The following is a 12,237-nucleotide window of genomic DNA, read 5'->3' on the forward strand; positions in this document are numbered from 1 at the left end:
ACTATGTCAGGAAGCTTTCATATGAATTTTAGCTCTTCTGATCCAGTGGTTTTTGAGAAGATTTTTAAATGATCTCACCCTATTTTTGCAATTATCTCCCCTTTGAAGGGGGCATGACCCTTCATTTGAACAACCTTGAATCCCCTTTACCAAAGGATGCTTTTTGCCAAGTTTGGTTGAAATCAGTAAGATTTATGGCACAGAAAAATGAGAAAATGAAGGTTTTTTTTTATACAAGCATTCTGAAAGTATTGCATAAGCAATATATGTCCCCTAACAGCGCCCCCATTAACTTACGACTGCACTCAATATTCGAGGAAATGTACATTTGATGTTGTTTGACCTTGGAACTGTGACTCGATACATCAGAACCAGTTTACCATGTTTACCAGTGTGGAATTAATCTAATCTTTTGTTGTCCATACAGTTGATGCATGTAGCCTAGTCAGGGATGAAATAGGAGTCTTAGCATAAAATATGTAGAGGAAATATTTCAAATAAATTTGTACTTTCCTAGCCCAGTGAATCTTGAAAAGAACATTTTTAAAGATTTTCCCTAAATATTTGTATGCAAAACTTTGATCCCCTATTGTGGCCCCATCTTACCCCCGGGGATCATGATTTTAACAAACTTGAATCTGCACTATGTCAGGAAACTTTCACGTAAATTTCTACTTTTCTGGCCCAGTGTTTCTTGAGAAGATTTTTAAAGATTTTACCTATATATTTGTATGTAAAACTTTGATCCCCTATTGTGGCCCCATCCTACCCCTGGGGGCCATGATTTGAACAAACTTGAATCTGCACTATGTCAGGAAGCTTTTATGTAAATCTCAGCTCTTCTGACCCATTGGTTGTTGAGAAGAAGTAAAACTTTGATCCCCTATTGTGGCCCCATCCTACCCCTGGGGGCCATGATTTGAACAAACTTGAATCTGCACTATGTCAGGAAGCTTTTATGTAAATCTCAGCTCTTCTGACCCATTGGTTGTTGAGAAGAAGATTTTTAAAGATTTTCTCTATCTATTCCCATGTAAAACTTTGATCCCCTATTGTGACCCCAACCTACTCCCAGGGGCCATGTCAACAAACTCAAATTTGCACTTTGTTAGGAAGCTTTCATATCAATCTTAGTTCTTCTGGTCCATTGGTTGTGGAGGGAAGATTTTTAAAGATTTTCCCTATATATTTCTGTGTAAAACTTTGATCCCCTATTCTGGCCCCATCCTACCCCCAGAGGCCATGATTTGAACAAACTTGAATCTGCACTATGTCAGGAAGCTTTCATGTAAATGTCAGCTCTTCTGGCTCATTGGTTCTTGAGAAGAAGATTTTTAAAGATTTTCGCTATATATTTCTATGTAAAAATTTGATCCCCTATTGTGGCCCCATCCTACCCCCAGGGACCATGATTTGTACAAACTTGAATCTGCACTATGTCAGGAAGTTTTTATGTAAATGTCAGCTCCTCTGGCCCAGTGGTTCTTAAGATTTTTAAATGGCCTTACCTTAATTTTGCATTTATGTGATTATCTCCCCTTCATTTGAACAAACTTGAAAGCCCTTCACCCAAGGATGCTTTTGGCCAAGTTTGGTTGAAATTGACCTAGTGGTTCTGGACAAGAAGATGAAAATGTGAGAAGTTTACAACGACGCCGACAGACCACGGACAAATTTTGATCAGAAAAGCTCAGTTGAGCTAAAAACAATATATTCCCAAATTTTGTTTCGGGAATATAATAAAGTACTCACTTTCAGAAGACAAACTGGCCCTAGATAACAAAACAACTCATTGTTAATAGCACTACAGGTCAAAAGGGTAGAAGTCAATCTGACAATCCAGTCTTCATGAGACACTGTTGTGTCCCACCAGAGGTCATCTTGGTTTATAGCACTCACAAACTTGTCATAGCTCATTTTTTGTATTTCTGCATTTACTGCACTGTCCTGAAATTTACAAAAAATACACTGTTTATATTCATGTATATGTCAGATGCAGAGAAAATACAGAAGTGAAACAACTGGATGTTATACATTTAGATTTAACAATTATTTATCTTCTCTTCAAATTCACCTTTTTCTTTGGCAGAAATGGTTGCAGTCTCTGGAATAACTCCATTTTGTTTGAGTTATTCATCTCATTTACAAAGTTAATTCCTGCTGATGACCTGAGCATTGACTTCAGCACTTGTGATGTGGCTTCCACTGTCTTCATACTAAAATCAAGACACACATCTCCTGAAACACTATGTCCTACACTATGTCCTATTATTAGCAACAACCACGCACGCTAGGTGGCGCGTCATGTTCCATTTTTATTTCTACAGGAAAAGTGGGACGAGGTTCCACCCTACTTTTTACGGGCTAGTATGGATAAACCTAGAGCCTACGAATGATGCGAAGTTGATCGTTCAGATCTAAAATAGCTATATTTAGCATATCTCACGTGATTAGGCACATTCCAGAAAATCCCTTTGAGATTGAAGCGATTAAGCAGAGCGAGTATATGTAAACATTTACTTAACGGTGAAATACGCAACAAAGAATGACATATTAATACATTTTATGCATGAATAAATTATACTGAGGTCAAACATGGACGATAATTGCCCGTGTTCATATAGTATTTGATTGATTTAGATATCCAAGGAAAGATAACTCCCATTATTAACGTACTCACAACGTACCGGTGGTATACAATAATACAATGTTTATACATTTCTGAATGATGAGTGAATCTTTATTTTCATCAGAATCTTTTCCATCATACTCGCAGACTAGGTCCCCATTCCCCTACCAGTGTCAATCTGTGACTGATAGCATTGCGGTATCTAATTTGATATAGTCTAGAGGAAATTCGAAATATGGTAGTGACATTTCTTCCTCACTGAATTAGCTGGATTTTTAACGTTTAAAGAAAAGTGGGGTATGGACTGGGGGGTTAAAAATGCTATTTGCCAAATTTTCAACAATATTAATTACAAGGCAAGGCAAAAGGAGTCATAAGCTACAGATGATGCAATTTTCACTTGCAAGTTGCATTGCCACAAGTTACACTTAATAAGTGACTTACTTACAGATAAATAAAGTAACTTACAAATATTTTATTTATTTATTTATCTATCATTTCATTTCATTTTTTTTTTTAATATCATGGTTTGTACTTGTAGAGTCATTGCAATAAAGGGACATTAATTATTAGTGTTACAAAAAAATCTGATCATGAAGTTTTTAAATTTCTGAATTTTGAAAAAATAAAAATAAATAAATAATACATTCTGATACCACTCAGCCCCCCGACTGGCCAGATAGTTCTACCAGAAGTTCTCGGAAAAGACTTGCTGTTGTTTAATAAATTAGTTTTCCTATTAATTGTACTTTTGCTCCTGTTCATCAGTTCATTAGGCTATAGCCCAATCTGATTAAATTTAAGATCGTTGATCCGCTCCGTATTCCTCTTCCTTTCCTGTATCTGTGAAGTCCAGAGGTGAGATATATTCTTTCCAAAACAACTAAGAATGTTCATGGAACAATTCAGTATTAATTGTTTTCCTTTTCTGTTGTATGCCTTATTTCAAGAAATAACTTTCAGGTCACTTTTTAATGTGAAATGGAACATTTTCAATTTTTGACAACCTGACGGTAGGGGTGTTTAAGGCCCTATACCTCATTTTCTGTAAGGAAGTGGAGTAAAAGGAATCCAGAATTGGATTCAGCATACTCAAAATTGGTAATTACACCTGCATTTTATTGTTTTGGGTAATGGTGTTTCAAGAAATAAAGTTGGGTCACTTTTTGATGCGAAATGAAACATTTTCCGTTTTTGGCAACCTGACGGTAGGGGTGTTTGAGACACTATATCTCATTTTCTATAAGAAATTGGAGTAAAAGGAATCCAGATTTGAAATCAGCATACTCAAAATTGGTAATTACACCTGATTTTTATTGATTTGGGTAATTTTTAAAAAATGGATGGTGGTTGCTACTATTATGGCAAATTTGATATATATATATACACACGTGTTGGGCAAAAAGGAAAGAAATTTCAGGTTACAGTGCAAATGATTAGGGTTTTAAATTATCTAAAAAGAACATTTTTAATATATATAAAATTATACTATTAATGGTTCACACATGGGGTTGGGAGGTGGGGTATTTTAAACTCATCTTTCCACTTACTCTTTGTCAATGAGATACTTGTCCAGATGTTCCAGAACCCACACAAAACTATCAATCTTTCCCTTGTCTTCCTGGTCAGGACAGGGTAGTGCAAGTACCATAAGATCAACTGGGCCCATTATTCCCAGGCACTGGGTTATCTCCCTCAATGCTTGAGTGTCCTTCACTAGTTGACTGTGTCGTACCAGTTTCATCATGAGAAAAGACAATACACTCTTTGATTTGCCTAGAATAAATTCATTGCAACTAAACTACCTTTGACAATGACTTCCCTCATTATGGCACCTGCAAAGTTTTTAAAATCTTTTGCTGCAATGAGAAGTATTTTGTTATTGAATGTACAGCTGAAAATCCATGTTCAATATATGCAGCCCACACAAAATATGAAACTTAAGGATATGCGGGACGATGATCACGTGATGATTGCGAATTTATTATAAATTTAGAACCGGACACAGCATAGTTAAAGCTTCCAGAGAAAAATCACAATGCTCTACAGACACACTATATGACGTCACAATAAAAATGTACGTCACGACGTTGTACCGCGGGGAAAATACCATCATATTTTGTCGTAATTTGTTACTGCTGTCAAGTGTCATCTTTAAATCTGCTGATTGAATTCTTGTCAAATGATAATTTTTATTTATATTTCATATTGATTACAAGTCTCCCTTTTCATATACATTGTATATATTATATATACAGTATGTGCCACAGTAATTTTGATAGTATAGCCTATAAGTCACCGAAATCGCTCCTACATGTACATGCAATTTGAATCTAGGCATTTACAAAAGTAAGTCAATCGTACGTAAACAATGACTCAGTGCAAGTGTAAGATGATGATCGTTTGTTGGTATTTACTATAGTAGTGTGGAACTAGAACTGGACACACATTTCACCGAATCTTGCTTGGGAAACGTACAAACTATTCTGGTGCTTTTATAATCGATCATTGTTTGCGAAAAATACCCCACCCCACCCATATGCCGAAGATCGATACTTTTGGTCAAATATTAACGTCCATGCTAGGAATGTTTAATTTTAAGCAGACGTGTGAAAAAGAAAAAAGTGCAAAGTCACAACGTGTGCGACACATTAATTCCTTCAAAAATAGGATGGAGATGATCAAGTCAAGCGACACTAGTTACCCTGGCCGCGGAAGTACTGTTGATCTTGTGAATGAAGTAGTACATGTAGCTTATATTGACGTTAACTAGATCTAACCCCGTGGTTTAAAGGAAGACAAGTTGTAGAGCTAGAAGTTTTGTCCAAAGTCATGTATAATATAACATGTATATTTAAAAAAGATTAAAATTTTAATTTGTTTTCATTAACTCAATTTTTGTTCCATGATCATGAAAATTCTAAATATTTCATTAGGTTTAAAACAAATATAGTTTCTAACAATGTATTCCAAAACAGGCACAAAGAATTAGCCCCCCCCCCCCCCCCCCCCCCCCAAATTTATTAAATTGTAGTCCAAATAAATTGAGACTGTCCCCTCCCCATTACTTTTAACAGTAGTTGTAGATGAAAAGAATATAAGCTTGAAGGTTATTAATAAAAAAATATTCCTTCAACACTAACCCCAAGTGAACATATCAATGAATAACTTCAAGGATGCCTACCTCAAAATCAAGACTAGCTTCATCCCTTCATATTTCTAAAGGAAGTTAGGTATATGAATATCTTTTAATTGCAGTGTTTGCAAAAAAATTCATTGACAGGTTTTTGAGCAGTACTTCATTTAGTATCTGTACTACCCTGTTTTTGAGTACTAATTTCCACCCCAAATTCTTAAATTTTCCCAATTTCTTATTATACGGTTATGTTTAAGCATGTTATTATTATTTATTTTCTTTTTTGCATATATTTTAAAGATTATTGTAAAAGATATATATAAAAATTCCATCAAATTATTTTTTTTAAATGAAAATCGGAATGATCTTGTAAAATTCACAATTTTTGAAAAGGGGGGTAATTCAAAGCTTATTATCTCCCTTGTATACCTAGAAAGTGGCCATGAAATTTATACATATAGTATAGGACATCCTGATGGTGCTTCATGTAAAAAAGAAACAAGAGGTACTGTGAGCAATGCTCACTAAGAATACCCCCCGCTTACCCCAATCTCCCAAAGGGTGTTGGTAATAGGTAAAACTTCAGTATTATGATCCAAAAGGTATCTAGGAACACAGCATCTCCATGCGATGAAAAAAGCCATTAAAGAATTGAAATGGAAACCATATTGCTACTTCGATGTCCAGTGCGCGTGACCTTGGACCCCAAAATCAATAGGGAACATCTTCATCCCATGGGTAGTCCATATGTATGATATGGTGACTGTAGGTGGAAAGGATAACGTTTTAGACCCCGGAAACCATATTGCTACTTCAATGTCCAGTGCGCTTGACCTTTGACCTTTTGACCCCAAAATCGATAGGGAACATCTTCATCCCATGGGTAGTCCATATGTATGATATGGTGACTGTAGGTGGAAAGGATAATGCTTTAGAGCCCGGAAACCATATTGCTACTTCAATGTCCAGTGCACTTGACCTTTTGACCCCAAAATCGATAGGGAACATCTTCATCCCATGGGTAGTCCATATGTATGATATGGTGACTGTAGGTGGAAAGGATAACGCTTTAGAGCACGGAAACCATATTGGTACTTCGATGTCCAGTGCGCTTGACCTTTGACCTTTTGACCCCAAAATCGATAGGGAACATCTTCATCCCATGGGTAGTCCATATATATGATATGGTGACGGTAGGTGGAAAGGATAATGCTTTAGAGCTCGGAAACCATTGCGTCTACAGACGGACGGACGGACAGACAGACGGACAACCCGATTCCAGTATACCCCCCCCCCACAACTTGTTGCGGGGGGTATAAAAATATTCATTGACGAGTTATTTTTGGCCACGTCGTCCCGCATGTCCTTAAGTGGAATGGGCCTTGTTGGACACTTTGGTTCAAGCAAAATAGTCCAGGTAAATAAAATGACTGGACAATAAAAGTAAAATCTTTTAGATTTGGTTTACTTAAATGATTTCATTAATCATGTTCTTCAATTCAACAAGATTGCTACGAGTTGCCATGTCCCCCATCACCGCAAAAAAAGTTGAAGCACAACAAAGTCCCACAACTCCTGTAAAATTTGTCGAATCAAAATGACGGCACAATATGATCAACTACATATGGTAACTAACAATCCTACAAAATTTGAACAAATCCATTGAGCGGTTTCAGAAGAGTTACGTCCACAAAGTCAAGTGGGACGGACGGACAGACATCGGTATTTCTATGTCTCCTTCCGCGCTACAGTGGGGGACAATAAATCATTTTTCATGAATAATCTATTTCAAAGCACTAAAAGTAGAAGAGGAATACACTTTCAAATATCTACATGATCTGTCTGTGTTTTAATATTGATGACAGTATTTGTGTGACAGAGTTATCATAAGTACCAGCTTTGATCTGGCCATGTATGTAACCCATACCTATTACTTTAATACACTAATAACTGTCACAATGCAATATATAGTTGTACCCTGTTCAGATCTCATTAACTCAGAGAGCTCCTCCATCCTTGAAGCTAGTTCTCGTGATAAGAAATGCAGACCCTCCTTCGAATGTTCTTCTGAGAGCATTTTCTCATCCTCCGACAGGTAATTCTCAATAATCTTAAAAAAGAGTGTAAATATATCAATCAAGAGTCTTAGATATGAACATGTGCTATATTGCAAAACTCTTCTGAACATTTACAAAACAAGTAAATATCTGTCGTAATGTTATTGGTCCCCGAGATAAGTATATACCTGTCATTGGTCCCTGAGCGACTTAAGTAAATACCTGACATAATGTTATTGGTCCCTGAGTGAGTTAAGTAAATACCTGTCATAATGTTATTGGTCCCTGAGTGAGTTAAGTAAATACCTGTCATAATGTTATTGGTCCCTGAGCGAGTTAAGTAAATACCTGACATAATGTTATTGGTCCCTGAGCGAGTTAAGTAAATACCTGACATAATGTTATTGGTCCCTGAGTGAGTTAAGTAAATACCTGACATAATGTTATTGGTCCCTGAGTGACTTAAGTAAATACCTATCATAATGTTATTGGTCCCTGAGCGAGTTAAGTAAATACCTGTTGCAATGTTATTGGTCCCTGAGCGAGTTTGATTTCTCGGTAAACAGTCGAGAACTGATGGAAGTCTTCTCTATCTGGAAAAGGATCAAGTGAAGCTATTCCTGCCTTCAGAAGACATCTACTTTCCAATATCAGCATCTTGAACAAGTTTTTCACCTAAGTAATGAAAACTTTACATTTACAGCAACCATTTAATCACAAATTTGTAATACAAGACAAAATTTCAATCTCTGAGCTAAATTCTGCTCTAGATAATTTGTTTAGGTAGTCTGTACCTATATTTATCTATGGAAAATGGATCAGACACATCTTTGAAAATGAATAGTATCGTCGACTGCCCTATTTCGGTGACTGACCAGAATAGGTGACCTTTTGTTAACGTGTGCGTGTTGTCGTTTCCGGGTGTAGATTGCGTTATCAATTTCGTCGTAGTGTTTGCAAACATATATAGAGTACGTCTTCAATTTTTTTCCGAAAATGGACTATTAGAAGAGTATGCAAAAAATCAACACGAGCACCCCAAAAATAAGCCCATTTACAAATTACTTTTTCAAGCAAACCTTTAAATTAATATAAAGTATACCAAAAGTCTAGAATTCTACACTATGTTATTTTATTCATTGACGTTAAGTTGTACATTCCTCCTGTATATACGTTTTAACAGTTACAAACTTTTGGCAAACCTATTTTAACAATGGTCACTGATATAGGTGACGTCACCATTTTAGGACAACAAAGTGACATGTTTTTTGTTATGAAAATATATTCAATTCACGTACCAATGAATTTGAAATTTTTGGATGAAAGTAAAGGAATTAAATTACTTTAAAGGTAGGTGTGTAATTTATCTATTTAATCGAAATGATTAATGAGAAAATCGCGGTTTATCACCAAGGTCACCGAAACTGGTCAGTCGACGATATATTTGGATCAGTAGCTGAAGATTTATTTTTTAATAATAAACCAAATAGCATCACATACCTGCTCACAAAGCAAGGGAGATAATTCGGTGAGTGGAACCAAGTTGTTGATAATGAATTTCAAATACTTTTCTACCTCCTATCAAACAAAATACATCTACACATACATTTATTTTTTTCTATAATGTTAATATATCAAACAAAGGAATGATCTCATCAAAAGGTTATATTTGTGTATCAGCTAACAAATCATCAACTTTCAGATTTTAAATAGAGAGTCTGGCAGAAACTGTACATACAAATCAGACCCCCCTTTTTTTTTAGATTAATAGAGATAGTCTGGCAGTAAGTGTACATACAAATCAGACATTTTTTTTAGATTAATTGAGATAGTCTGGCAGAAACTGTACATACAAATCAGACCTTTTTTTTTAGATTAATTGAAATAGTCTGGCAGAAATTGTACATACAAATCAGACCTTTTTTTTTTTTAGATTACCCCGGTAATAGAGATAGTCTAGCTGGCAGAAACTGTGCATATGGAGAGGATTTATATAGGCAGTGCCAGCTGTCCAATTCTATTATGAACTAGTACTTATTGTAACGGGGACCATTACACATGTTCCCCAAACACTCCCCCATTTAACAAGTGGTGTCACTTATTTCAGTACAAGTGGTTTTGACCATTGCAAACTGTATAGCATGTGAATATATAACTATCTTTAAGTTATAACGTTCAGTCCATTTCATGCTAGTACAAATCAGGTATAAAGATCTGAGAATTTTGTGCACGTGCACCTACGTGCATGCATGTGCTGAGAAGTAATTCGACCATCTCGATATATTAGAAGGCTTACTGTATGAGTACAAGAGAAGTTTCACAAAAGTTCAATGAAAAACAAGAAATTAACGGCAACTCAAAACTACAAAAAACCGAAATCAATACACGTGCATACACGTGCGCGTGAGTACGACACAGCAATTTTGTTGATGCTATTCAATAGACATTTGAAAAATATACTTACTATATGAATTTGGTATCGATTGCTTCACTCATAAGAAAGTTATTGGGATTTCAAAATCGTCCAATCAGAATTAAGCGCACGTGCATGAAAGTGATTTTGACCCTAATAATAAATTGAAAGGTACCAAAGATACCTGAAACCTAAATTTCAAACCTATTCATTGCAATCTAAAAATGTTATAGACCAATACTTAAATTTAGACATCAAAACTTACAATGCATGCGCATTCACGCGCACGAAATTTTGATTATGGAAAATTTGTTGACACCATTTCATAGACATTCATATCATAGATCCTCAGGGTAAATTTGAATTCATTTCAGTTTTTAATTCAATAGCTATGACCATTTTAGTACCCAAAAAATGAAAGAAAAGCTATGCACGTGCATACACGCGCACGCGAGTACGACCCAGCATCAATGTTGATGTCATTCAATAGACATTTGATAGATATACTTACAGTATAAATTTCATATTGTTTCCATCATTTATAAGAAAGTTATGGCGATTTGAAAATCGTCCAATTAGAATTTAGCACACGTGCATGCACGTGCCGGATAGTTATTATGACTGTTGTCATTTGTTAAGAATATCAAGATACATATACAACACAAGTTTGAAAAGATTTTGACAAAAAACAAAAAAGTTATGGTCATTGAAAGAATTGAATATTCAAATGTCAATGCACGTGCGTGCGCATGCGCGTTTTCAATTTTTATAACATAGATTTGTAGATATTTATAATCTTTACCTATCCTGTAAATATCATCAAATTGTCTTCATTTACATGAAAGTTATAAACGGTTTTGTATTATCCAATCAAATTGAAGCACACGTGCATGCGCGTGCAGAATTGAAATTTTGACGAAGCCAAACGGTTAAGGGTCTCAAGTTATACATGCAATATAAATATCAAACGATTTCATTGAAAAATAAAAAAGTTGGATGCATTCCAAAGTTTGTAAACAAAAAATCCAATGCACGTGCATGCACATGCATGCATTTTCAGACAAAATGACGTTCGTTCCGCACATCTACATAGAGTATTCTATCATCCTAAAAAGGTTTCATCTTGATCCCTTCAGTAGTTTCTGAGAACACTCGTGGACGAAAAAGGGTGACAAGAATAAAGAAAGAATAATAATAACTAGTACTTATTGTAACGGGGACCGTTACAGATGTTCCCCAAACATTCCCCCATTTAGTAAGTGGTGACATTTATTTCAGTACAAGTTGTTTTGACCATTGCAAACTGTGTAGTATGTGAATATATAAGTATATTATAACGTTCAGTCCATTTCATACTAGTTCAAATCAGTTATAAAGATATGAGAGTTTTGTGCACGTGCACGTACGTGCATATAAATAATTCGACCATCTCGATACATTAGAAGTCTTACCATATGAGTACAAGAGAAGTTTCACAACAGTTCAATGAATAACGAGAAATTAACGGCAACTCAAAACTACAAAGACCGAAATCAATGCACGTGCATCCACGTGCGCGTGAGTACGACACAGCAATTTTGTTGATGCTAATCAATAGACATTTGAACAATATACTTACTATATGAATTTGGTATCGATTGCTTCACTCTTAAGAAAGTTATTGGGATTTCAAAATCGTCCAATCAGAATTAAGCGCACGTGCATGCGCGTGCAGGGAAGTGATTTTGAGACTATTAATAAATTGAGAGGCCCAAAACATACCTGCAACCTACTTTTCAAACCTATTCATTGCAATCTCAAAATGTTATAGAACAATACTTAAATTTAGACGTTAAAAATTACAATGCACGCGCATTCAAGCGCACGCGATTTTGATAATGGACAATTGTTGACACCATTTCATAGACATTCATATCATAGATCCTCAGGGTAAATTTGAATTCATTTCAGTTTTTAATTCAATAGTTATAGCCATTTTAGTACCCGAAAAATGAAAGAAAAG

The 12,237-nt window shown here is 35.5% G+C and overlaps 1 protein-coding gene across 6 annotated transcripts in view; it reads right to left on the reverse strand.

The window, feature by feature from the left end:
* LOC125664628 (serine-protein kinase ATM-like) overlaps positions 1–12,237 on the reverse strand; it is a 408,026-nt gene that overhangs the window by 182,236 nt on the left and 213,553 nt on the right. For all 6 annotated transcript variants that reach the window (XR_008800024.1, XM_048897448.2, XM_048897449.2 and 3 more), the window contains exons 28-33: positions 9,323–9,400; positions 8,339–8,497; positions 7,743–7,875; positions 4,180–4,405; positions 2,075–2,216; positions 1,753–1,947 (exon numbers count right to left, since the gene is read on the reverse strand). Coding sequence is in view for 5 of the 6 variants with exons in the window: in XM_048897448.2 (XP_048753405.2) it covers positions 1,753–1,947; positions 2,075–2,216; positions 4,180–4,405; positions 7,743–7,875; positions 8,339–8,497; positions 9,323–9,400 (933 nt within the window). In the remaining variant the exon portion in view is untranslated. The remainder of the gene's footprint in view (positions 1–1,752; positions 1,948–2,074; positions 2,217–4,179; positions 4,406–7,742; positions 7,876–8,338; positions 8,498–9,322; positions 9,401–12,237) is intronic.

The sequence above is a fragment of the Ostrea edulis genome, chromosome 1, assembly GCF_947568905.1.
Source record: "Ostrea edulis chromosome 1, xbOstEdul1.1, whole genome shotgun sequence".
NCBI lineage: Eukaryota > Metazoa > Mollusca > Bivalvia > Ostreida > Ostreidae > Ostrea > Ostrea edulis.